Source organism: Pelodiscus sinensis, chromosome 9 (assembly GCF_052426305.1).
Source record: "Pelodiscus sinensis isolate ZL-2025 chromosome 9, ASM5242630v1, whole genome shotgun sequence".
Lineage (NCBI taxonomy): Eukaryota > Metazoa > Chordata > Testudines > Trionychidae > Pelodiscus > Pelodiscus sinensis.
This window is the reverse complement of record NC_143060.1, coordinates 1856901-1881444: the sequence shown is the minus strand read 5'-3', so window position 1 is coordinate 1881444 and position 24544 is coordinate 1856901. Positions and strand designations below refer to the sequence as shown.

Below are 24544 nucleotides of genomic sequence, written 5' to 3'. Positions count from 1 at the left end.
GAGGGGGATACTTGCTGCGTTTCCAGTGTGTGAAGGGGAGACATGGAGGGTGTTACCCGCAACTTCTAGATGAGCCGCTGTTCAACAATCTTTGTCCTTCAGTCTGAGCAGTGGCTGGTAGGGAGGGGCCTCAACTCCTGAACAAAAGGGATAGGAGAGCAGAGGCCGGGGGCTTTTGGCTGGGCTGCACCTGAAGGAAGGAGCCTGAGACCCGGGGGGGGGGGGGGGGGGAGAGACAGCCCTGGTTCCGAGGGGCAGCTGGAAAAGAGGTTTGAGGGCGAGTTTGAAGAGTTTGCCCTGAGGTTTCAGTGGAGAATCAGCCGGGCGGTTTTGTTTCTTTAGATTTGTGACCTACTTTGCTCTGCCTGGTCTCACTTCTTACCACTTCAGTCCTAGGGCTTCCACTTCATAAAACCATCCCCCTGCTGCATGTGGTGAGCCCCCCTGCTGCAGCCACGTCTTCCCTGTTCCAGCCCGCGGCCCCTTCGCAGCCTGCGCTACGGTGCCAGAGCCACGGGGAGCTGCAGCGCGGGCATGCTCCCTGAGACCCGGCCTCTCCCACGCAGCTGCCCAGACCCTGCCACGTACCGAGCCCACAGATGCTGCAGCGCGGAAGAGGAGTTTTAAAAGCAGGCACATGAAAGGAGCGCCAGGGATCTGCCATTGGGCTTCAGCCTCCGACTGAGCCTCTTCATCCCTGTCACGTTACTGGATTGTGAGGGGCGCAGCCGGGTCACTGCTGCACCCATGGGGGGGGTGTTTGCCCCAAAAGTGGCACAAAGGGGCCATGTGAGGGGTCAAACAAAAGCTACTTTCTTCTGACTCTGTGTCTGCTCTTCATATAACTTAGATAGGGCCACGATAAGGTGGGTGCATAATTGGCTGGATAACCGTAGTCAGAGAGTTGTTGTTAACGGTTCTAAATCCTGCTGGAAAGGGATAACAAGTGGAGTTCCTCAAGGGTCTGTTTTGGGACCCGTACTGTTCAATATCTTCATCAATGATGTAGATATTGGGATAGAGAGTACGCTTATTAAGTTTGCGGATGATACCAAACTGGGTGGGGTTGCAACTTCTTTGGAGGATAGGGACAGAATTCAAAATGACCTTAGCAAGTTAGAGAAATGGTCAGAGGTAAACAGGATGAAGTTTAATAAAGAGAAATGCAAAGTGCTCCACTTAGGAAGGAACAATCAGTTCCATACATACAAGATGGGAAGCGACTGTCTAGGAAGGAGCATGGCGGAAAGGGATCTAGGGGTCATAGTGGACCACAAGTTGAATATGAGTCAACAGTGTGATGCTGCTGCAAAAAAAGCAAATATGATTCTAGGTTGTATCAACAGGTGTGTTGTAAGCAAAACTCGTGAAGTCATTCTGCCGCTCTACTCTGCACTAGTTAGGCCTCAGCTGGAGTACTGTGTCCAGTTCTGGGCGCCACATTTCAAGAAAGATGTGGAGAAATTGGAAAGGGTACAGAGAAGAGCGACAAGAATGATTAAAGGTCTAGAGAACATGACCTATGAAGCCAGGCTTCATGAACTGGGCTTGTTTAGTTTGGAAAAAAGAAGATTAAGGGGGGACATGATAGCGGTTTTCAAATATCTAAAAGGGTGTCACAAGGAGGAAGGAGAAAATTTGTTCCTCTTGGTTTCTGAGGACAGGACAAGGAGTAATGGGCTTAAAATGCAGCAAGGGAGGTTTAGATTGGACATTAGGAAAAAATTCCTAACTGTCAGGGTGGTCAAATATTGGAATAAATTGCCAAGGGAGGTGGTGGAATCTCCCTCTCTGGAGATATTTAAGAACAGGTTAGATAGACATCTGTCAGGGATGGTGTAGGTGGAGCTTGGTCCTGCCTTGAGGGCGGGGGGCTGGACTCGATGACCTCTTGAGGTCCCTTCCAGTCCTATTATTCTATGATTCTATGATTCTATAGATCTGTACAATGTCTGTGTGCGGAGTCAGGGGTCTGGACGCGGTGTGGAGACTGGGAGTCTTTCTGTATGGGGTTGAGCAATGGGCCAAGAATGTTTGCCCATGGACATGCTAACAAGCAAAGCTCTGGAACCTCTATAGGCCAAGGACACACCTCAAGAATGGTGACGGATACCTAAGGGCTACCAGCAGGGAACACAGGGATAGGCCGCTGGCCAGGTGACCTGCTGCAGCCAAGAAGAGACCAGGAAGGAGGTATAGATATGCCACATGGCCGACTTCATCTTGGTACTCAGCTCAGCACTTCATCCTAGAGGCAGCAGGGCAGGGATCTTGGTCTCCAGATCTGCTCCTGACCCCAGAAGTGGCCTCGCAGGGATTCACGAGCCGGGAAGAACTGTGAACCCGTCCTGACCTAGGATGTGCACCAAGGACTTTTAAGCCAGCAGCTGTAACATCTCTGCTGGAGCCTGCATCGAGAACTGGGAGATTCGATGCATGTAATGTATGATACTTTAGCAACCTCACTCTCCTGCTTTTCTTTCGTGTAGCAATAAACCTTTAGATATAGATTCTAAAGGACTGGCCCAGCGTGATTTGTGGGTAAGGTCCAGAGGGTAAATTGACCAGGGATCTGTGGCTGGTTTCTTGGAACTGGACAGAACTTGTTCGGGGTAGGTGGGATTGGGTGCTAGGACCCCCCACCTGTGTATAGACCCGGGGCCATCTGGGGCACGGATATTGCTGGGGTGTCGGAGGGGTTTTGCTCGGGAGGCTTCAGGCAGGCAGCTGAAGCGCTCTGTGGGACTGGTGTGTGGCCTGTTTGGGAAGGTCACCAGTTTGGGGGCTATAGAGAGCCCCTAATATGAGCAATTTGCCCTGAGCGGACGCCCTCAGCTGTGCCCAGACCCGGCTCAGTCCGTCACAATCCCTTTGGGGAGTGTGGAATCTGGCGCAGGCATAAAAACTGGGTCTGACCCTGTGGCCAGTGACCACACCAGGGCCTCAGGAGGAACACACATGGCCAAAGGCGGGAGATCCAGCTGCCTTCCACCCTGGCTCCCAGTAGGCGGAATCTAGGGTCTCTCCAAGCATGGGGTTGGCTCTCTGACCATCGTTCCTAATGGCCATTGGTGGGCCAATCCTCCATGAATGATTTATATTTCTGGCCTTCACAACTCATAGCAAGGAGTTCCACAGGTTAATTGTGCATTGTGTGAAAAAATACATCCTTTTGTCAGGATTGAACCTGCTACCTCTTAATTTCCTGGGTACGCCCCAGGGGTTGTACTGTGTGAAGGGCACCTAGCACCTCTCTGTGCTTTCTCTGCACCAGTCACATCTAATAGTCTTCCGGGGTAGCCGAGTTAGTCTGTACAGGATAAACTTAAAACCCCAATGGTCTGGGAGCACGTTAGGCCCCTTCCTTGCCTCTTTTCTAACAGCCCCGTCCTTGCAGCCTCTCCCCCCACGGAAGCCGTTCCACACCCTGGACCATCTTTGTTGCTCTTCTCCGAACCTCGTCTAGTGCCGCTGTCCCCTTCCCCAGGCGCGGGGCAGAGCTGGGCGCCGCACGTCAGGGCTGGGTGCACCCTGGGATTAGCGAGTGGCATTCGAATGTTTCCGCTCCCGTCCCAAGCAATGCTGCTGTGCGTTGGGCAGGCGTGTGCAGAGACCCGTCCGCACTCTGCGTGCTGGGGATCGTGCCCGGTGCCGCCGCTTTGCATGTATCCCCATTCCACGTTCTCTGCCATGGTGTTGCCCGGACAACTCGTTTGGGGAGACCCCTCTCTAACAGGCTCTCAGCGCCCCCTGGGGCCGGGACCTGGTGTCAGGGGCTCCACCAAGCCAGGCCAGTGCTAGTCTTGCCAGGGCCCAGGGCAGAGCTGAAGCTGCGATGTGAGGGGCTGATCAAGTCCCTCCTCCCCAGGGGAGCAGTCTCCTGCTGTCTCCACTCCAGGGCACCGCCCAATCTTTCATCTTTCTTGGGGCTCTTCTCTGCACCTCTCCCCACCCCCGTTCCCTCCCAAGAATTCACTGACCCAACTCCCTGTAGTTCCTGCACGAGTCTCCTCCGGACACTGCCGCCAGAGCTACGAGGAGCGTGGAGCGAGCAGAGCTCTCCACAAGCCACACCCAGCCCAGCCTCACCGCGGGGTTCACCTCTGCCACCCCCACCCCACCCCACCCCGCTCTCTGCTCCGTGAAGAACTCGCCCTAGGCGAGATGGCAAAGACGACAGAGCACCGTCGGGAACGCCCACGTCTACTGCCAGCTCTCGCAAGGCTTCTTCTGCAACCCCATGGCAAGCACTAGGTTCTCTGCGCCTCGGCGTGTTGGCCAACACCGCATCCGCCTCCCCTCTGACTATGCACAATTATTCAAATTAACTAAATCCAAAGCAAACTGCAAGGAGGGAGAGAGCAGGGGATCAACCTTTTCCTTTCCGAGGCTTCACCGCACAGGTACGAACGTGAACTCGCAGCTCTGCCAAGCACGCAGAGCCCTTCGGCCGGAAAGCCACGGAGAAGGGCGGAGCATTACTTCCAAGCCAGGACTGCTCTGCATACGGTCTGCCGCGCACAGGGCACTGTGTCAAGAACGAGCAAGACCACCCCCTCCGGACAGCGCCTCCGCAGGGCACCTCCTCCAGCAGGCTGCTCCGCTAGCGGCACCGACTGCCGTGGGTGCTGTGCAGGGGGTGGCACAGAGGCACCGAGCAGGAGTTCAGTTCTTACACCACCCGCGGCTGCGTGTGCATTCCTGTGGCTGCGCTGGCAAACGCCGGCCCTGCGCACGCAGCCACACACTGCGACCTTGCGGAAAACCAAGCACGCACCCCCCACACGCCAGGCCGGCCAGACCCCTGTGTTGCTCCCACAGCGGAACCTGTGCTGGCTGAGCAGCGCCGAGCCCCGAGGTGCACACCTCTCCTGGCTCCCCCGCTTGCTTCCAGCTGGACGAGCCTGCCGCTGAGTCAGGCGGCCAAATCCAGCGCTCAGTTCCCACAGGAGCATCAGCCGGCAGCACCCGGTGCAGGGGAGCCGGAACGCGGTCTCCGTGCACGAGGCCGGGGCTCTGCAGGAACGCGATTCCTGGGGAGAAACCGGACGTCGAGGTGACACCTGCGGCTAGCTGCAAAACCAGCTGTCTGCAGGGAGTTCCGATCAGCCCTGGGCCCCAGCGGGCACGCTGGAGACGCTGGTCTCTGTGTCGGAAGACCTGGCCGTGCTGCGTGCAGCGAGGAGCAAAGCAGAGGCTGCGCGGAGTATCGGGTGCCCCTGGAAGTGCCTCACAGTTGAGGAAGCTGGACGGATGTTTTGATCATAAACTGGATTTTGGCCCCAACCTCCCGAAGAAACGGTCTAGTCTCCTGAGATTTCTGAATGCGGAAAGAAGCCAGGAGCGTTGGGGGGAAATAATGACAATAGCCGGACAAGCCATTAGCGTCTGCAACGTTGGCCTGGGAACGATCGGTGTCCGTGACAGAGCAGAGACGTACACGTGGCTTCGGCAGCGGCGTGAACACGGTCACTGGTTACGTGGCATCCTCCAGGGGCAAGAGCAGCGTCTACTTGCTGGCGGAGTTAACAGTCTCAGCTACTCGGCGTGTATCTCCACAAGGGGCATTCGGGCAGTGCGTGTCTGACGGTACACAACACGTTCTCACACACGCAACGACACAAACCAGCACGTCCTACTTTCGCAAAAGGAAGGCAGAGACACTGGCGCGGGAAAAGGCGGCGTGTGCTCCCCAGGTCCCAAAGAGCGCGGACGCTACCGAGGATGCTGACTGCTGACCGGACCCAGCGCCAGCCGTTCAGATCCGCAGCGTGAACAAGCAGAATAAAACCCTGGCCCCAAGCCCGCTGCAGGCTGAGAGGTCTGGACACTTGCTTGCCTGGGGGGTGGGGGGGAGGACACACCCGCACTCCAGACTACAATTGACTTTACAAACCTTTGTTTCACAGATAAAAGCGCAAGCCCACTGGCTAGGGTGCTAGCAAGTGCAAAATATCAGGGAGGGAAGGAGGGAGGGAGGGAGAGGTGTCTATATAAGCCAAAGCCCCTGAAGCTGGGACAGACCCAATCATATGGGCATGTCTGACACTCCGGGGGGTGGGGTGTTTTCTGTATTCTGTGAACTCTGGGCATATTCATCCCATGCAGATGCATGACAGCTTCCAGCAGGCCCAACCTTTGCATTCATTTCCCATTCAACCACCTCCCCTTAATCACAAACCCCAGAACCCAGTTACACCAGAACAGGCGGATGCAGTGAACACAAGAACAGCCAAAGGTCCATCTAACACAGTGTCCTGTCGGCCGAGAGTGGGCAGTGCCCCCGGTGCCCCAGAGGGAGGGAACAGAACAGGGAATCCTCACGTGATCCCTCCCCCGTCTCCCGTTCCCAGCCCCTGACAAACAGAAGCTAGTGACCCCCTCTCTGCCCAAGCTGGCTAACAGCCACGGATGGACATGACCCCCATGAATTTATCCAGCTCTTTTTTGAACCCTGTAATAGTCTTGCCCTTCACAGCATCCTCTGGCAAGGAGTTCCACAGGTTGACTGTGTGCTGTGTGAAGAAAAACTTCCTTGTGTTTGTTTTAAACCTGCTGCCTGTTCATTTCATTGACCCCTAGCTCAATAGCCATGATTTTACAGACCTCTCTCATATCCCTCCTTAGTCATCTCTTTTCCAAGCTGAAAAGTCTCAGACTTCTCAACCTCTTCTGATATGAAGCTGTTCCATCCCCATCTCATTTGGGGCTGTTTTGGAACCCTTTCCAACTGCACATATTTTTCTGAGATGAGGTGACCACATCTGCACGCAGTATTCAAGAAGTGGGCGCACCATGGATTTATAGAGAGGCAATAAGATATTCTCTGTCCCCTTCTGACTGGCTCTCAACCGTCTGCAGGCTTGTCCGACGGTGGCTGTACACGGAGCAGATGCTCCCCAGTGACTCCAAGGTCCAGTGTGGGGTGTGTCCGCTGGCGGGGGACACACCCGATGGGAGTGGAGTTGACCAGTACACAGCTCGGACCTACCCGCAGTGAAGAGCTATGTCAAACTCCAGTCTGGTGCTCCCATGGTCTGTCCGTCGCAGCTCTTGGCCTCTGCCTGCGGTGGCTTTCTCCCCAGCCCTCGCTTCGCTCCACGACACTCGGCTCCTTCCCGCAGACGGGATTTGTGTCCAGTTCAAACCAGGTTGAAGGCAGAGTGGAGAGCTGGGAAAGCCCCGTAACTCGGCGATGCGGAGCCCAGATTAGCCAGCTCAGGAAGCTGAAGCAACTGCTTGAGAATGGTCTTCGAAATTCCGGGGGAACTGAAGTGTCCGCAGCCCAACAAACAGCTGAAGAGCCCCCCAGCTGTGCCCCCAGTGTGAGCCCCGCGCAGGCTGCCTGCAGGGCAGACACACGGCCCTTGTGGGTCACGAGCTGAGTGAGAAGGACCAGAGCAGGTGGCAAGGGGGCGAGGGAGAGCGATTGCGCACACTGTGTCCTGGGAGTGTCCGTGGGCCAGGGCAGACAGCAGTGCAGAGGGCGCTGCTCCAGGCCCCAGGCTCGGCGAAGGCTGTGTCTGGGCACTGAACGGTTAAGCCACGTGCCTGCGCTCCCTCCCCCCGGATCTCCACACCAGGGGAGAAAGGTGCAGGGCGAGGGTCTCGGAAGACGTGTCCCAGGAACAAGCAGCGGTTGGAGTTGATGCCAATGCGCCAGGAAAGGAACAGCAAGGGGAATCCCCCCCCAGCCAAAAGGTAGACCCAGCTGGGGGGCTCGCAGAGAAGGCCCTCTCCATGCCGAGGGGAAACGGTGGGCTCAGCTGGGGCACTATGGGACCCCCTGACAGGGGCACTGCAAACCAGTCGAGCGGCCGGTCTGTCCTGCGCTACCCTCTGGCATCACCAATCCCAGGATGCACCTGTCCGCCTCAGGAGACCGTTCTGCAAGAGCGTGAAGGCCGCCTCAGCTGAGACTGTGCAGCTGCACGGACACTGGCACGCGGCCCCATCCACGAGACTCACTCGGAGACCAGCGAGCCCCCGCAGGGGACAGGCAGGGGGTGCACCAGGAGGCCGGTCGGGGCAGAGCACAAGCCCTGCCGATGGCTGCAGTGCCAATGCTTGCTGGAGAACAGCTTCCCCAGCTCCTCCCCGCTGCTGTCAAGGCACGGAGCCGGGAGCCAGCCAGACATGCCTGTACAAAGGGCAAGCACTCGCCTCCTGACTTCCACTATTTCCTGGTGCCTCGGGCGCTTGCTCGGCAAGCTGCTCCTTCCCGCCGAGGCTGCTCAGGCGCTAGCAGGGGCTACGAGAAGGAAGTCTGGGAGGTGCCAATTTCGAGTGAAAGCTCTACCCTCCCTTGGCTTCTCCGCCCCCGTGTGCGCAGCTCAGGGAAGAAAGCTGAGTGCACTCTGGAATGCGGGAAGCCTGGAGCCAAGGGGAAGCTCTGAGGACTGGAAGGAAGCATGTGTTGTTCCAATGCTTGGTAATTACTGGCCTGTCAGTCTGACACTGATCCCAGGCAAGAGAAGGAGTTACTCACCGTGTGCAGTAACGGTGGTTCTTCGAGATGTGTCCCCTTGGGTGCTCCGCTCTGGGCGCTGGTGCGTCCTCGCGCTGGTGACCGGAGACTTTTTCTAGTAGTTTCTGCTGCACCACGCACGCGCCACAGCGCCCTCTAGTACTGTTGGAGTGCGTTGGGCGCATGCGCGGCACGGCCGCCTCCGTTCCTTCTCTACCCGCTAGAGGAATAGGCTCCAAGCAGGGGAAGGAGGGAGGGTAGCGGAGCACCCACGGGGACACATCTCGAAGAACTAACGTTACTGCACAAGGTGAGTAACTCCTTCTTCTTCCAGTGGTCCCCGTGGGTGCTCCACCCTGGGTGACTACAGAGCGGTTTTCGACTCGTGGAGGTGGGTTTGGAGCCAGCCGTGTGCTAGTCACTGTTGATAGAACTGCGTGTCCAACTGCCATGCAAGTTGCAATTGAAGAAGAAAGCGCAAAATGTTGCGCGAACGTGTGGCCAGATGACCAGGTGGCGGCGTTGTAGATGTCTTGCAGAGGAACATTGTTAAGGAAGGCAGTTGTAGAGGACATCGCTCTTGTGGAGTGAGCCGTTATGGATTCAGGTAGATGTTTACCGTGTAACTTGTAACAAGTTCTTATACAGGAAGTGATCCATTTCGAAATTCTTTGAGATGAGACTGCCTGCCCCTTAGATCGCTCAGCGTAGGAAAGGAAGAGTCTAGGTGAGGCGCACCAAGGCTTGGTGTGGTTCAGATAAAATGCCAATGCTCTGCGGACGTCGAGCGTGTGCCATGCGGCGTGGATTGGATCAGCATGCAGTTTTGGAAAGAAGGCAGGTAAGTGTCTAGGTTCATTGACATGGAAGGGGGAAGGCACTTTAGGGAGGAACTTCGGGTGGGGTCGAAGTATTACTCTGTTCTTAGTAAATACCGCGTAAGGAGGATCGGCCATCAGGGCCGCAAGTTCACTCACCCTCCTGCTGGAGGTTATAGCAACCAGAAAGGACACTTTCATGGACAAGTGAGACCACGCACAGGTGACCAGTGGCTCGAATGGTGGTTTCGTTAGGCTTTTAAGAACATTGTTTAGGTCCCAGACCGGATCTGGTGGTCAAACTGGTGGGAAGGTGTTTTGCAAACCCTTAAGGAAGCATCTAGTCAAAGGGTTAGCGAGGAAGGAAGTGCCATCGATAGGGTGGTGAAAAGCTGCTAAGGCTGCTGCATGTACCCTGATTGTGCTAAGAGCGAGACCCGATTGCTTGAGGGATAATAGGTAATCCAGCAAAATTGGGATAGGGGCAGAAGCCGGACATGTCGTGTGTGAGTCCTTACACCAGTGAACAAATCTATTCCACTTGTATAGGTAAGTTTTCCTGGTAGAGAATCTTCTACTATTAATCAGAATCTCTTTTACCGGGTCCGAACAGGTAATCTCGGCATCCTGGAGCCATGGATGTGGAGATGAAGTTTGCGGAGGTCCGGATGGAAGGTCATGCCGTGATTCTGTGAGAGGAGGCCATGATGGAGTGGGAATGGAAACGGATTTGACACCGCCATTCCGTGAAGGTAAGGGTACCACGTCTGCCTGGGCCAGGCAGGTGCCACCCGTATAACTCGGGCCTGATCTACTCTGATCTTGTTGAGGGAATAGAGGGAATGGGGGAAAGGCGTACAGAAGGTGAACGCTCCACGAAATGGAGAACGCGTCTCCGAGAGACTGTTTCCCCAAGGCTCCTCTGGAACAGTAACGGTGGCACTTTCTGTTGTTCTTTGTGGCAAAGAGATATGTCCGGTTGTCCCCACCGAAGAAAGATTGGGGTGAGGATCTGCCTGTCTATCTCCCATTCTTGTTGATCGTGGAATGTGCGGCTGAGGGTGTCCGCTGTGATGTTGAGCACTCTCAGGAGATAGGAGGCCACCGGGGTGACATGATGAGCTAGACACCAATTCCAGAATCTGATGGCTTCTGTGCACAGGGATGGCGAGCGGGCGCCTCCTTGGCGATTGATATAGTACATGCAGGTGGTACTGTCTGTCATGATGGCGATGGTTTTTTGTGCTCTGTGAAATGCATCTCTGACTGCTCGCAAACTCGAGGAAGTTTATGTGAAAAGTCTGCTCCACGAGTGCCCATTTTCCCTGTGTTGTAACATCCCCTAAATGGGCTCCCCAACCCAAGAGGGAAGCGTCTGTCGTCAGTGTAAGCGTAGGTGTAGGACTCTGGAAGGGAACGCCTTCTAACATGTCTCGTGGGACTGTCCACCAATGGAGAGAGTGGAGGATGCGAGGTGGGATAGATACCACCTTGGAGAGCTGATCTCTGGAAGGATTGTAAGCTGTTGCCAACCAGGACTGTAGGCCCCTCATGTGAAGTCTGGCTAGTTTGACTACATATGTCGTGGATGCCATATGGCCTAGAATCTTGAGACACTGACGGACTAGCATGGTAGGAACTGTGCATGCGGTCGTGATCAGGTCGCGAACCTGTGTTCAGGTAAGGTGGCCCTTGCTGTTAGCATGTCTGAGATGGTGCCCAGTGTTCCATCGGCGGGGCATCGGTATGCGGCTTCTTAGACAGCGCCGGTTTGCTATGATGCCTTGGTGCCGGGAGGTCAGAGCTGCGGACAGTCGGAGCGGACGGAGTCGCAAGTGGCTCCGGTGCCGTATGTCGCAGTGCCAACAGTCTTTGTCTTGGCTCAGAGTGCGCTCTTTTGTGCACCCCCACCGACTTATGCGATGGCGTGCCGGAAGTCCCGGGTTTATCGCCAGTGCTGATCCGTGCGGCTGTCGGTGCCGAGGGTAGCAAGGGAGTTGGGGAAAGGCCTGTTTTTGAGGCCGTACAGCCGGAGAGGGTAGAGGGATGATCTTTCTCCATACCCTTACTCTGCGATGCGGTTTTTGTGGTCGTTGGAGAGTCGTCGGAAGAAAGCCGAAGGGACCTCTCGTACGAGAGTCTTGAGTCTGTTAGCCCGGTCACGGCACGCTCTCGCGGTGAGTCTGGAGCAGTGCGGACACTTTTGAGTCTGGTGTGATTCGCCCAGACACTTAATGCATTTAGCGTGCCCGTCAGACACGGGCATCGCATCACGGCATGATTCGCACCTCTTAAAGCCCGGCGAGCCAGGCATGAGGCATTTAGAAAAAAAGCAGCGAACCGCAACAAGAATTTTTTTTTTTAAACTAACTGGGTAACTGGAGAGGGCTAAAAAACTTAGATCGTGAGGAAAACTAGGGAGTAAAGAGGGAAACTGTCTATTTTTTAAACCAGAAAACAAGGAGAACTGAAGGCTCCGTCTACTGCCAAGGACGGTAGAGAAAGAAGTGAGGCGGCCGCACCGCGCACGTGCCCAACGGACTCCAATGGCACTAGAGGGCGCCGTGGCGCGTGCACAGCCCAGCAGAAACTACTAGAAAAAGTCTTCAGTCGCCGGCGCAAGGACGTACCAGCACCCAGAGTGGAGCACTCACGGGGACCAATCAAAGAAGAATGGAGCAGCGTAGACAGGAGAGCTAATAAAGAATGAAAGGACGGTAACAATTAACACCAATGTGGGCTTATGGGAACGAGAGCCTCTCAGAGTCTTGTGGCACCTTCCCTTTCATGAGATTACAAGAATTGTTGGTTTAACGTCTGTCCCAGGGAAGATAATGGAGCAGGTAATTAAGGAAATCATATGCAAACACTTGGAAGGTAATAAAGTGATAGGGAATAGCCAGCATGGGTTTGTGAAGAACAAGTCATGCCAAACCAATCTGATAGCTTTCTTTGATAAGATAACGAGCCTTGTGGATAAGGGAGAAGCGGTGGATGTTATATACCTAGACTTTAGTAAGGCATTTGATATGGTCTCGCATGATATTCTTATTGATAAACTAGGCAAATATAACTTAGATAGGGCCACGATAAGGTGGGTGCATAATTGGCTGGATAACCGTAGTCAGAGAGTTGTTGTTAACGGTTCTAAATCCTGCTGGAAAGGGATAACAAGTGGAGTTCCTCAAGGGTCTGTTTTGGGACCCGTACTGTTCAATATCTTCATCAACGATGTAGATATTGGGATAGAGAGTACGCTTATTAAGTTTGCAGACGATACCAAACTGGGTGGGGTTGCAACTTCTTTGGAGGATAGGGACATAATTCAAAATGACCTTAGCAAGTTAGAGAAATGGTCAGAGGTAAACAGGATGAAGTTTAATAAAGAGAAATGCAAAGTGCTCCACTTAGGAAGGAACAATCAGTTCCATACATACAAGATGGGAAGCGACTGTCTAGGAAGGAGCATGGCGGAAAGGGATCTAGGGGTCATAGTGGACCACAAGTTGAATATGAGTCAACAGTGTGATGCTGTTGCAAAAAAAGCAAATATGATTCTAGGTTGTATCAACAGGTGTGTTGTAAGCAAAACTCGTGAAGTCATTCTGCCGCTCTACTCTGCACTAGTTAGGCCTCAGCTGGAGTACTGTGTCCAGTTCTGGGCGCCACATTTCAAGAAAGATGTGGAGAAATTGGAAAGGGTACAGAGAAGAGCGACAAGAATGATTAAAGGTTTAGAGAACATGACCTATGAAGCCAGGCTTCATGAACTGGGCTTGTTTAGTTTGGAAAAAAGAAGATTAAGGGGGGACATGATAGCGGTTTTCAAATATCTAAAAGGGTGTCACAAGGAGGAAGGCGAAAATTTGTTCCTCTTGGTTTCTGAGGACAGGACAAGGAGTAATGGGCTTAAAGTGCAGCAGGGGAGGTTTAGATTGGACATTAGGAAAAAATTCCTAACTGTCAGGGTGGTCAAATATTGGAATAAATTGCCAAGGGAGGTGGTGGAATCTCCCTCTCTGGAGATATTTAAGAACAGGTTAGATAGACATCTGTCAGGGATGGTGTAGACGGAGCTTGATCCTGCCTTGAGGGTGGGGGGCTGGACTCGATGATCTCTCGAGGTCCCTTCCAGTCCTATTATTCTATGATTCTATGATTCTATGGCCCGTGCTGAACAGACATCTGAGAGGCACGTCAGTGGCTCCACACAGCACTGTGACTGAAAAACTAGAAAGATTACAAAATTACCATGAATAGTCGAGTAGCATCTAGAGATGAACATGTGGATGGGATCATGAGCTTTCGTGGGCACAACTCACTCAGATGACTGGAGTATTAGAAGTCCAGATCCGAGAATAAATAAGGGAAGGGGAAGAGGGGGAGATAGAGAGAGAGAAAAGGAGACAGCGAGTAGATTGTTCAAGCAGTTGCAAGAGGCTGATGGGAACAACTGGCACCTCCATTGGCTGGTTGGTTAAGTCATTAGGATGTGGAAGGTAGTGTGTGAGCCAGCCCATGTCTCTGTTCATTCCATTTGCATAAGAGTTAAACTTGTAAATGAAGTTAAGTTCCAGCCCTTCCCTGTGTATTTGGCTGGTGGAATTGGCCTGAAACAACACAGTGAGTTGGAGATCCATTAACGAGTGCCCGGACAGGTTAAAGTGTTCTCCAATGGGTTTCTGTGTGTTGCCTTCTCGGATATCTGATTTGTGTCCATTAATTCTATCCCGTAGAGACTGTCCAGCTGGCCAATACACATGGCAGTGGGGCATTGCTGGCATTTGACGGCATGGATCACATTAGTGGATGTGCGGTTAAACGAACCTGATGTAGTAGCTGATGTGGTTGGGTCCAGTGATGAAATCGCTTGCATAGCTGTGTGGGCAGAGTTGGCACCGGGGCTGATTGCAGGGCTGGGTTCCTGGATGATTATGATGCAAGTGTGTTGTGTGGTTACTGGAAACAATTTGTTTGAGGTTGGGAGTTTCCTGTAGGTGAGGACTGGCCTGTCCCCCAAGACCTGTGAGAGAGAGGGGTCATGTGCCAGGGTAGGTTGTAGATTGTTGATAATGCGTTGGAGGGGTTTAAGTTGTGGGCTGTAGGTGATGACAAGTGAAATTCTGTTGTTTTCTCTTTTGGGCCTGTCTTGAAGTAGGTGTCTGGGTATTCTCCTGGCTCAGTCGATCTGTTTTTTCACGTCTCTGGGTGGGTATTTCAGTTTTAAGAATGCTCTATATAGATCCTGTATATAGATAAATATCGATTACCATGCACACCTTACATGGGCAAAGAGCTGGCTAACCAATAGGCCTCAACATTCAATTGTACAGGCAGTCCCCGGGTTACATGGATCCGACTTACATCGGATCCCTACTTACAAATGGGGTGAGGCAACCCTGCACTAGCTGCTTCCCCCCAGCAGACCAGGAAAACGCGAAGCTAGCGCCCCCCTCCCCCAGCAGACCAGGGAGACGCGGAGCGGCTTTTCTCAGCAGGCACCTCAGCTTGAGAATAAAGGACTGAGGGAAGTGAGGTGTGGGAGAATAAAACTGAGCTCTGGAGAAATGTTTGGCTAGAGTTTCCCCTACAATATGTACCAGTTCCGACTTACATACAAATTCAACTTAAGAACAAACCTACAGTCCCTATCTTGTATGTAACCCGGGGACTGCCTGTACATGGGGGAACCATCAGCCATCCCCGGGGTTTCTAGCAGGGTCTGGCAGGGCTGGATTCATGGCCCTGGGCTACTTAACGCTTGCCAACGAGCTGGAAGAGAGTGAAATGAGCCTGACACAGTTTGCGGATCACACACCGATTGGGGGAGGGGTGAAGAACAGACACATGGTGATCTGGGTTAGCCAGCGAGCTGGAGGCAAACACACAATGTGGTTTAACATGGCTCAGTGTAAACACATATCCTTAGGAGTCAAGACAAAGCATGCATGCTGGGCGGGGACTCGACCCTGGGAAGCTGGGACGAGGGTCCCGGTGGCCAGTGGGCTGAGCGCGAGGTGAGTGACAGGCTCAGCTGAGTGGCACTTCTCCTGCAGCAGGCAGGCAGGCTCTTGGTGCTCTGTGCGGCTTCGCAGTCGAATTCTGTGCTCTGAGCAGGAGTGTGAACAGCCTCTGCTCACTGGGCTCCAGAGCAGCAAGGGGAGCTGGTGACCTGGATGGGACTGTTCCCTTCTTCGGTGCCTGCCCCCAAATATGGCGGCTGGCAAAGCCTGGGTGTTCATATACCTTGGTCTCGGCTCGGGCGGAGAGCCGCCACGCCCCTCAGGCACTGGGGAAGCACTCAGAGCCATGGAGGGACGCGCTCTGCGCTGAGCGAGGGACTGCCCCAGGCATCCATCAAGTTGAGGGGCATTGAGTCCAGTCCCCTGGCAGGACCAAGCACTGTCTAGACCATTCCTGGCAGGTGTCTGTCCAACCTGCTCTGAAATATCCCGAGATGGGGATTCCACAACCCCCCCAGGCAATTTATTCCAGTGTTTCACCACCCTGACAGGCAGGAAGTTTTTCCTAATGTCCAACCTAAACCTCCCTGGCTGCAGTTTAAGCCCATTGCTTGTCCTGCCCTCAGAGGCCAAGGAGAACAATTTCTCTCCCTCCTCCTTGTAACACCCTTCTAGACACTTGAAAGCTGCTCGCATGTCCCCTCTCAATCTTCTCTTTTCCAATCTAAACAAGCCCAATTCTTTCAGCCTTGCCTCCTAGCTCATGTTCTCTAAATCTTTCATCATTCTTGTTGCTCTTCTCTGGACCCTCTCCAATTTCTCCATGTTTTCTGAAACATGGCGCCCAGAACTGGACACAAGACTCCAACTGAGGCCTGATCAGTGCAGAGCAGAGCGGAAGAATGACTCCTCATGTCTGGCTCACCACTCTCCTGTTCATGCAGCCCAGAAACTACACCGGAACGTGCAGACTAAGTGTCATACACCAAGGGAACTGGCTACATTGGTTCCAGACTGGACATCCTTCCAATCTGAGTTCAGTCTTTCCCCCGCTCAGCTGCTTCCAGCAGTCATCGTGGGTGGAGTCCCAGGGGAGAACCGATGACTTGGATTACCTCACTCCCCACCTTTAAACACAATTCATCCAAGGTGGGAGCCCTTTGTTCCTCTTGGAGATGGATTCCGGTGTCAAGTGACATGGTCACACGTCTCTGCAGGGCCCTGGTCTCCACACTTCATGGGCTGACACACATGTCCACAGGGAAGGTTAAGCTCCATTGTCTTTTGCTTATGGGCCACAACTGCCCTGGTACGTAATCAGTGGGGATGACCCAAAGCAAAGCCCATGCAATCTCTGAGGCACAAAAGGAAACGGGCATAGTAGGGTTGTGAACGACTAGTCACTGCCCCCTGCCTGGCTGCCTCGATCAGAAAGAGGCAGCAAGGGGTGCGTGCGGGGGAAGAAAAGGGCCTGCTTCAAAGCAGCAGTGCCACATGGAACCTGGGGCCAGACTCCAGGCTCCACGCAGCACTGCCGCTTTGAAACACCACGTGCCCCCCGGGGTCCCCAGATGGCCCACGCTCCCTGCGGTGTTTCAAAGTGGCAGTGCTGCCTGGAGCCCCCGCTGACCTCGGGTTCCACGCTGTGTTGCTGCTTTGAAACGCTGTGGGCAGCCCAGGGTCCCCAACTGACCCCAGGCTCCACGTGGCGCTGCCGCTCTGAAATGCCACAGGGAGCATGGGGCTAGTGAGTCCTCCTCTGACCCCATGCTCCCCACAACGCTTCGCCTTTGAAGGGTAGGAACAGCCCTGGGGCGATTGCTGCACTTCAAAGGCCAAAGCGCCCTCACCGACCAATCCAATAGTCAAGGCAAATTGCATCGACTATCCGAGTAGCCAAATAATCAACATTTTACATCCCTAGTGAAAACCAATGGGATAATCGTGTTCAGTAGGTTCCAATGATATTGCACATGAAGTATCTCACACAAAGCGTCGTGCGTGTGGTGTACCCCCATAGAGAATATGGAGCAGCCCGTCATGGAGGGTCTCCTCAGGAGCCGCCTGTGCACCTCTGGCAGCTATTACAGCGAGAGGCAGCCATGGGTGGTGAAAAGGATCTGCTCAGATGGCTGCCCTGGCCTTCCCGCTGTGGCCTGGGGTGCAAGGGCATGAGAGCATCCAGGACAAAGGGCTGGCCCCAGAGAGCGTCTGATCTCCGGCGCCTGACCCGTGACTGGAATCCACGTGGTTAATCATTTGAAAAAGGGAAAATTGCTTCTCTGGGCCCTTCTCTCCACACAACTGGAGGTTCGGCTGGAAAGCGCCACACGGTTGCTGGATCTCTATCAAGCAGCTGAAGAAAGAACGTCAGGCCTACACACCGCCTGAAAGGCCGCACATCAGACAAAACAGCTCAATCCCTCAGCTCCCTCGCTTCTCTTCTTGACCTTCAGTGTATGGTTCCATAGGTTTCACAGTGTTCAGGGCCAGACGGGACCACTAAATCACCTGGTCTGACCTGCAAATCGCGGGCCAATGCTTCTCCAGGCAGTTACCCCTGTATTGGCCCAACTTGTGTTCGGCTACAGCACGCTTTTCAGAAAGGCATCAGTCTGATTTGGAGACATCAAGGGATGAAGAGTCTACCAGCCCCCATGGCAGCTCACTCTAGTTAATCACCCACACCATTAAAAAATACTCGCTTCATTTCTAATTTGAATTTTTCTGGCTTCACTTCCAGCCATTGGTGCTTGTTAATTGCCAGTGATATACAGGAGGCCAGGTTAGATGCTGTTTGGCCTAAAACTCTAGGATGAAGCACATTAAAATCAACACTCGCCCTGTCACACAATGTGGGATTGGTCGGTATGCAATGAAATCCACGGCTTGGAACAAGATTCGTAAGATTAATAGTGAGACTCACTCAAGGAACACAAATTCTGGCAAGTCAAGCATAGCAGTGCAATGAGGCAAGCCAAGAAGGGATCGGAAGAGCAACTAGCTAAGGACACAAAACTCAACAGCAATGTTTTGAAGTGCACCAGGAAGCAGAAAGGCTGCCAAAGAGGCAGTGGGGCCTCTACATGACTGGGGAGCTAAATCAGCACTCAGGGAAGACAAGGGCATTGCAGAGAAGCTAAGGGAACCCTTGGCAGCCACCTTCGCTGCAGAGGATAAGGAGGATCTTTCCAGGCGATACATCTGAGCCATGTCCCAGACTGAAGAGTCAGTTGCGGCGGTTTTGGAGCAAACTGAACACGGAGCAATAAGTCATCAGACCATCTGGTTTGCACCCCAGGCTTCTGAAGAACTCAAACCACCGGTGGCAGCAAGTCTCAGAGCTGTCGCGTGTTAGCGCGTCTGCAGAAACAACAAGGAGTCTTGTGGCACCTTCAAGACGAACAGATTGATTTGGGCATCAGCGTCCGAGGTAAAACCCCTTTGCCAGATGCGCGTAACCGATCGCTTACATTGGCTTCTGCGCCAGGTAGCCGGGAGATGGCGAACGGAACTCAGATCGCTCCAGGCAAGCCGAACTTCAGAGCACGCAAGCTGGCAGCACCTCTAGGGAAGAGCCGACGCCTCAGACCGGCAGGTGAACACAGCCTGTTGGGGAAGAGCCAACACGGCGCGATGCAGCCCGATCTCCTTTCGCAATCTGCTGGAATGCTGTGAGGGCATCGACGTGCGTGGACGGGGTGGCCCAGGGCTAGGAAACGAGCGGTAGGAATGAATGGGGAGTTTTCACAATGAAAAGAGGTAACCCAGGGTCTCCCCAGGCACTGGACTGGGGCGATGCTGCTCCACGTATTCGACGGGGGCCTGGAGAAGGGGCTGATAGCGGGGCTGCGACACTTGCAGAGGATACCAGTGAACTGCAGAGTCACAGTGAGCGGGCGACACTCACCAGGCGAGCGGTGAGCGTTCACCACGGCCCCGTCAGTCTGTAGGGAACAATAATGGGAGAGGCACATACGAAATGACCGGGTCCGGCCCACTCCTGAGAGGGACCTTGGCATCACGGACGGTCTCCGAAGCCACCTGCTCGATGTGGCCATCGCCCAAGCTAACAGACTGCTGGGCTGCTTTAGGAAAGGGAGAAGCCAGCCGAGAACAGCCCCTCCCCCGGATAAACCCCAGGTGCACCCACATCTCGAGTGCTGAATGCGGCTCTGCTTGCCTACCCCCGGCAACCCTCAGAGCTGCCCGGAGCGTGCCACAGGGGCTCCAGCGGCCTGGGGCCCTTTGAAGTGCCAGACCCCAGGGCAGCTGCCCTAGTGCTGCCCCATTGGTGGGCCTGGAGGCAGGATGTAAGCCCACGCTCCCTGCCCTCCAAGTGCCAAAAGCATGGAGCACTGACCAGGCAGGCAGGGCTCTGATAGAGGACGTGAGCGCCGCCCCAGTGTGGCCGCTCGGACATTCTGAAGGGAGCCCCGGTTGGACAGCGGCTGCCAGATGCACTGAGCCAGCCCGTGGAAGTGGCAGTGAAACGCAGGCACCCAGGCAGGCAACGAAACCTGGCCCAGATCCAAATGCTGCAGGCCAAGTCATGACACTGCTGCTGCCTCTCCCACCCAGCACGCGCCACAGGCCGCCTCTTACCACTTTCTCCTTGTAAACAATGTATTTCAGCCACTTGAAGTCCTGCCACTTGAACCCGGCCAGCACGAAGAACGAGTCCTTCTCGTACTGCTCCAGCTTCTGGATGGCCCCCTCCGGGTACGTGATTCGCAGCGTGGTCTTCCCGCCCACATCCTTCTCAAAGCCCTTCACCGGCGCAGAGTTCAGCCTGCAGGGTGACAGAGGAGACGCTGCCTGACTCTCCCGCACAGCCACACGCGGCTGCCTGGGCTCCTGCCCTCCCTACGCACAGCCAGACCTTGCTGCGAGTGGCCAGGTCCATGAGACAGGCCCACACCGGCGTGCACCACTTCCCACTGGAGCTAGGAATCAAAAACCAGCACCCGTGGCGTGCACCAGGCCAAGGAACTGGAAAAGCAAGTCGATGACAAACAGTAACGTGCATAACTGTCCGCACGAGAAGAGCCAGTGCAGCCGGACTGTTCATGTGCTCGCTCAGAGAGCTCAGAGCCAGGGCCGACCCAGGCCCTTTTGGCGCCCGAGGCCCGGGCGTGCGGTGCTGCCCCCAGGCGCAGGGCGCATGCGCAGGCCTGCCCGTGGGGCGCACGGCGCATGCGTGCGCTGGCCACAGCCGCTGGCGTGAAGCCCGGGGACCGCCCGGCGCATGCGCAGGCCGGTCATGGCTGCTGGAGCGCAGCCCGGGCCTGCCCCTGGGGCGCATGGCGCATGCACTGTCCAGCCCGGCCTGGCCAGTACTGCTGGCACACGTGCTGGGCCGTGCAGGGCCCCGCAGCCACGGGGGGAAGGGCGCTGCTGTCTGGCGCCGCGGGGGGAAGGGCGCTGCTGGCCGGCGCCGCGGGGGGAAGGGCGCTGCTGGCCGGCGCTGCGGGGCCGGTGCTGCGGGAGCCGGGCGCGCGACACCTGATGGCAGCTTTTAGGGACGTCGCGCGCCCCTTACAGCTGCCATCAGGCGCCCCCCATGGGTTGGCGCCCTGGGCAGCTGCCCGGCTCGCCCATGCCTCCGTCCGGCCCTGCTCAGAGCACACAGGGCCCCAGGAAAACTTCCCTCTGACACAAACTCTGTCACGTTACGACACAATTGCCACTCTTCCCCGACTAAGACTCAAGACATTAAAGTTCCACTCCTCCATCCAACCCAAATCCCTCGACGTAAGAGCTGAAGCCCACCCTGCAGCAGGCAGCCAGGCAATGTTCAAGGCACGGATCCCGCTGCCTGCAGACCGCATGCCCCGGGCAGCGCACAGCCTGGCGGCATTCCTGCTGTCTCCTCGACTTGGAACCCCCAGGAGCCCGGAGCCGGCTGTCCCCATACCTCCCCTTCCCTCTCCCCCTAGGCCTGCGCCCTCATTCCCCAGGGGCTTCCGCCTCACCTGCTCCTCGCTGGAATTCAGGAGAGTCTTGTCTAGCGTCACATTCCAACCCGCCCAGACGGGGCTACCCAGGGAAGCCTGATAGAGCCCTCCAGAGCTGCCGATATTCCCCCATGGGGCGCTCCCGGAGGATTGCCTCTGTCAGCAGGAGGCCTGTTGCTGGGGGAATGGAGGGTCCAAGCTCAGAGCAGCTCATGCTCCCCTGCCCTCGGAGCCCGGCGGGGCTGGCCGGGAGCGCCAGCGCAGGTCTGCTTTTGTTTTCACCTCAACAAAACTGGCCCAGAGTTTTAAGAATAAAACTTGCAGCCCGAGTTCCTCGGCGCCGCGAGGAGTCAGTCAGATCCCTGCTGCGCGGCTGGCCCCTGCACTATGCTGCAGCATCGGCTCTGCCGAGTTTCGCTGCCGCATCCACCCCCGCGCCTGGGTCCAGCGCCCGCCCAGGCCTCAACGCACAAGAGAAAGGCCCCGCTCCTTCCCCGCCGGCCATGGGACTCGCCAGGCCGATGGAGAGCTGAGCACCCGGCTTCCCTTAGCCTGAGGCTGGCCTTGCACCTCCTCCCGCAGGGGCTGAGAACGCCCCTCTGCATCTCAGCCCGCAGGCCAGCGGGTCACCGGGGCAGCCCATACACTGCAGGCGGCCCAGCCCCTCCCCACAGCCACGGGCTGAAGGGGGAACCCTCACGGAGGCAGCAGGAGGCGTTTTGGATTTAACTCTAAGTGGGAGGCTTAGTGCAAAGAACTGCAGCCCCTCCCCGCCTGCCTTCCGAGCGGAGCCCGAGGCCCAGCAGGGGCCCTACAAGAAGGGGGCTGCTGCAGCCCGAGGGAGCAGGACCCACGAGATCACGAGAAACAAGGAGGGGGTGGGGTGGAGGCCAGGCGGGAGATTTCTCCCACCTAGCACTTCCCCCAGTGTCCGGGGCCCAGGAGGGGAGTAGCAAACAGCTCCTCTGCTCCCCTGGCAGGACACAGGCCCTGGAGCAGCAGGCCCTGGCTAAGGCCGCGTGTGCGTGTCCTGGCAGGGCCGGGCCGATGGGATGGAACTGGAGCAGCTCTAGAACAGCAGCTAACACGCCAGCAGGGACACCCCGGGAGAGCCACGCCCTGGGAAGATCTCGGGAGGAGAGGGCTGGGCTGAGGTCATGGCGGGGGCAGCATGGAGGCTCCGCCTGCCCGGTTAGGACCCTGGGACACTGCACACCCGGGCTAGCTGTACACGTCACGCACGCTCCCTCCCAACGGCGCCTGCTGCTGGTTACACCTGAAGGACGGAGGCGGAACCTCTGCCCCCGCTGTTCATGCTGCACAAGACCCAGCATGGATACCGAGGACTCACCTGACGACGACATCGTAGTCATCAATTTTCAGCCCCAGGGACTTATTGGCAAGCACTCCCCCATTGCCCACGATAACGCATCGCCGGCAACTGAGGCTGGGGAGAGAGGCAGGGAAAGGTTAGTGTAACGTGGCACCACCGACCGGCACGCGGAGGCACGCGGCCAGGAGCCGTGTTCAGAACCGAGGGAGGCAGCTGAGACCGGGGAGGGAAGGGCCGCATGCCAGCCTCAGCGCATCCCCTCGTGCCAGGGGCGCGGCTGGGAACACACACTGCTTCGCGGGCCACCCTCGCGCCGCACGGCAGGCAGGCTTGGAGGACAAGTCGTCTCCTCTTCACACAGCTGGGCAGGAAACCCGCCCCGGCCAGGCGCAGCAACTGCTCATGAAGAGAGCGTCCTGGCTTGAGTTAAAGAACTGGGGACAGAGCTGCTGGCAGGCCTGTTCGGGGGAGACTTGCACAGAGTTCATGAATACAGCGCCCAAGGAAGACTCAGGAACCGCTTCCAAACGGCTGAAAAGACATCAGGGTATGTCTACACTACCCTCCTAGTTCGAACTAGGAGGGTAATGTATGCATACCGCACTTGCTAATGAAGCCCGGGATTTGAATTTCCCGGGCTTCATTAGCATAAGCGGGGAGCCGCCATTTTTAAATCCCCGCTGCTTCGAACCCCGTGTAGCGCGGCTACACGGGGCTCGAACTAGGTAGTTCGGACTAGGGTGCCTATTCCGAACTACCGGTACTCCTCGTTTCACGAGGAGTAACGGTAGTTCGGAATAGGACCCTAGTCCGAACTACCTAGTTCGAGCCCCGTGTAGCCGCGCTACACGGGGTTCGAAGCAGCGGGGATTTAAAAATGGCGGCTCCCCGCTTATGCTAATGAAGCCCGGGAAATTCAAATCCCGGGCTTCATTAGCAAGTGCGGTATGCATACATTACCCCGCTAGTTCGAACTAGCGGGGTAGTGTAGACATACCCTCAGAGAGCAGGAACCGAGCCCTTCAGCTCCACACAACAGCTTATACATTAAAGCCACAGGCCCTGCTCGTCTGGCTGTGAAAGCTCCCGGCAGCGACAGGCTCCCTGAACATCTCTAAGCAGCTACGGGGGGGGAGGGGGGGGGGCTGGAACAAGGGAAGGAAGGTCAATTTAGGGCCACCCTTGCCTTTGAATTAGCCCTAGAAGAAATCATTAGATCATCAGGGTCAGACCAAGGGTCCATCCAGCCCAGCGTTAGGGTTGCCAGATGATTTCACCAAAAATACTGAACACCCCTCCCCCCCCACAACCCCCCCCCCCCCCCACACACACACACTGGGGAAAAAATTCTTTTGAGAATAAAAAAGGGGGGGAAACCAAAGTTGCTGAGAGTTATTAAGCAAAAAAAAAAAAAGAAAAAACCCAGCATGGCCCCTTTAAGAAATGCTTTTCAGGATTTTTGGCCCCAATAGGCTGCTGGTGGCGTCCACCATCTTGTCTTCCTGCTCCGGGCCAGACAGCTCCCCTGTGGAACCAGGCAAGCACCTAGGATTTTCGCCTCCCGGCCGGGAAAAACATCAGAAAATACCCGACCGTTCAGGACATTTCAGGTGTCCGGTGTTTTCTGAATTTTTTTTGGAGAGGAGGTGAAAATACCGGACTGTCCAGGTCGATACTGGACGCCTGGCAACCCTAGCCAGTGTGCTGTCTGCCGCCAGCAGCCAATGCCAGGTGCCCAGAGGGAGTGAACAGAACCGGGGATTAGCCAGTGACCCAGTCCCAGCCTTGACAGACAGGCCAGGGACACTCTCCCTGCCCAGCCTGGCTAACAGCCCCTGATGGACCTGATCTCCATGAATCTAGCTAGCTCTTTCTTTAGCCCTATTATAGCTTTGACCCTCACAACATCCTCGGGGCAAGGAGCTCACGAGGCTGAATGTGCATTGTCTGAAGAAAAACTTCCTGTGGTTTGTTTTAAACCTGCTGCCTGCTCATTTTGCTGGGTG

At 55.7% G+C, this 24544-nt stretch overlaps 1 protein-coding gene across 9 annotated transcripts in view; it reads right to left on the bottom strand.

The window, feature by feature from the left end:
* ST3GAL3 (ST3 beta-galactoside alpha-2,3-sialyltransferase 3) overlaps positions 1 to 24544 on the bottom strand; it is a 294731-nt gene that overhangs the window by 47559 nt on the left and 222628 nt on the right. For all 9 annotated transcript variants that reach the window (XM_089780382.1, XM_089780380.1, XM_089780378.1 and 6 more), the window contains 2 exons: positions 22557 to 22652; positions 19854 to 20040 (listed from right to left, as the gene is read on the bottom strand). In XM_089780382.1, the coding sequence (XP_089636508.1) occupies positions 19854 to 20040; positions 22557 to 22652 (283 nt within the window). The remainder of the gene's footprint in view (positions 1 to 19853; positions 20041 to 22556; positions 22653 to 24544) is intronic.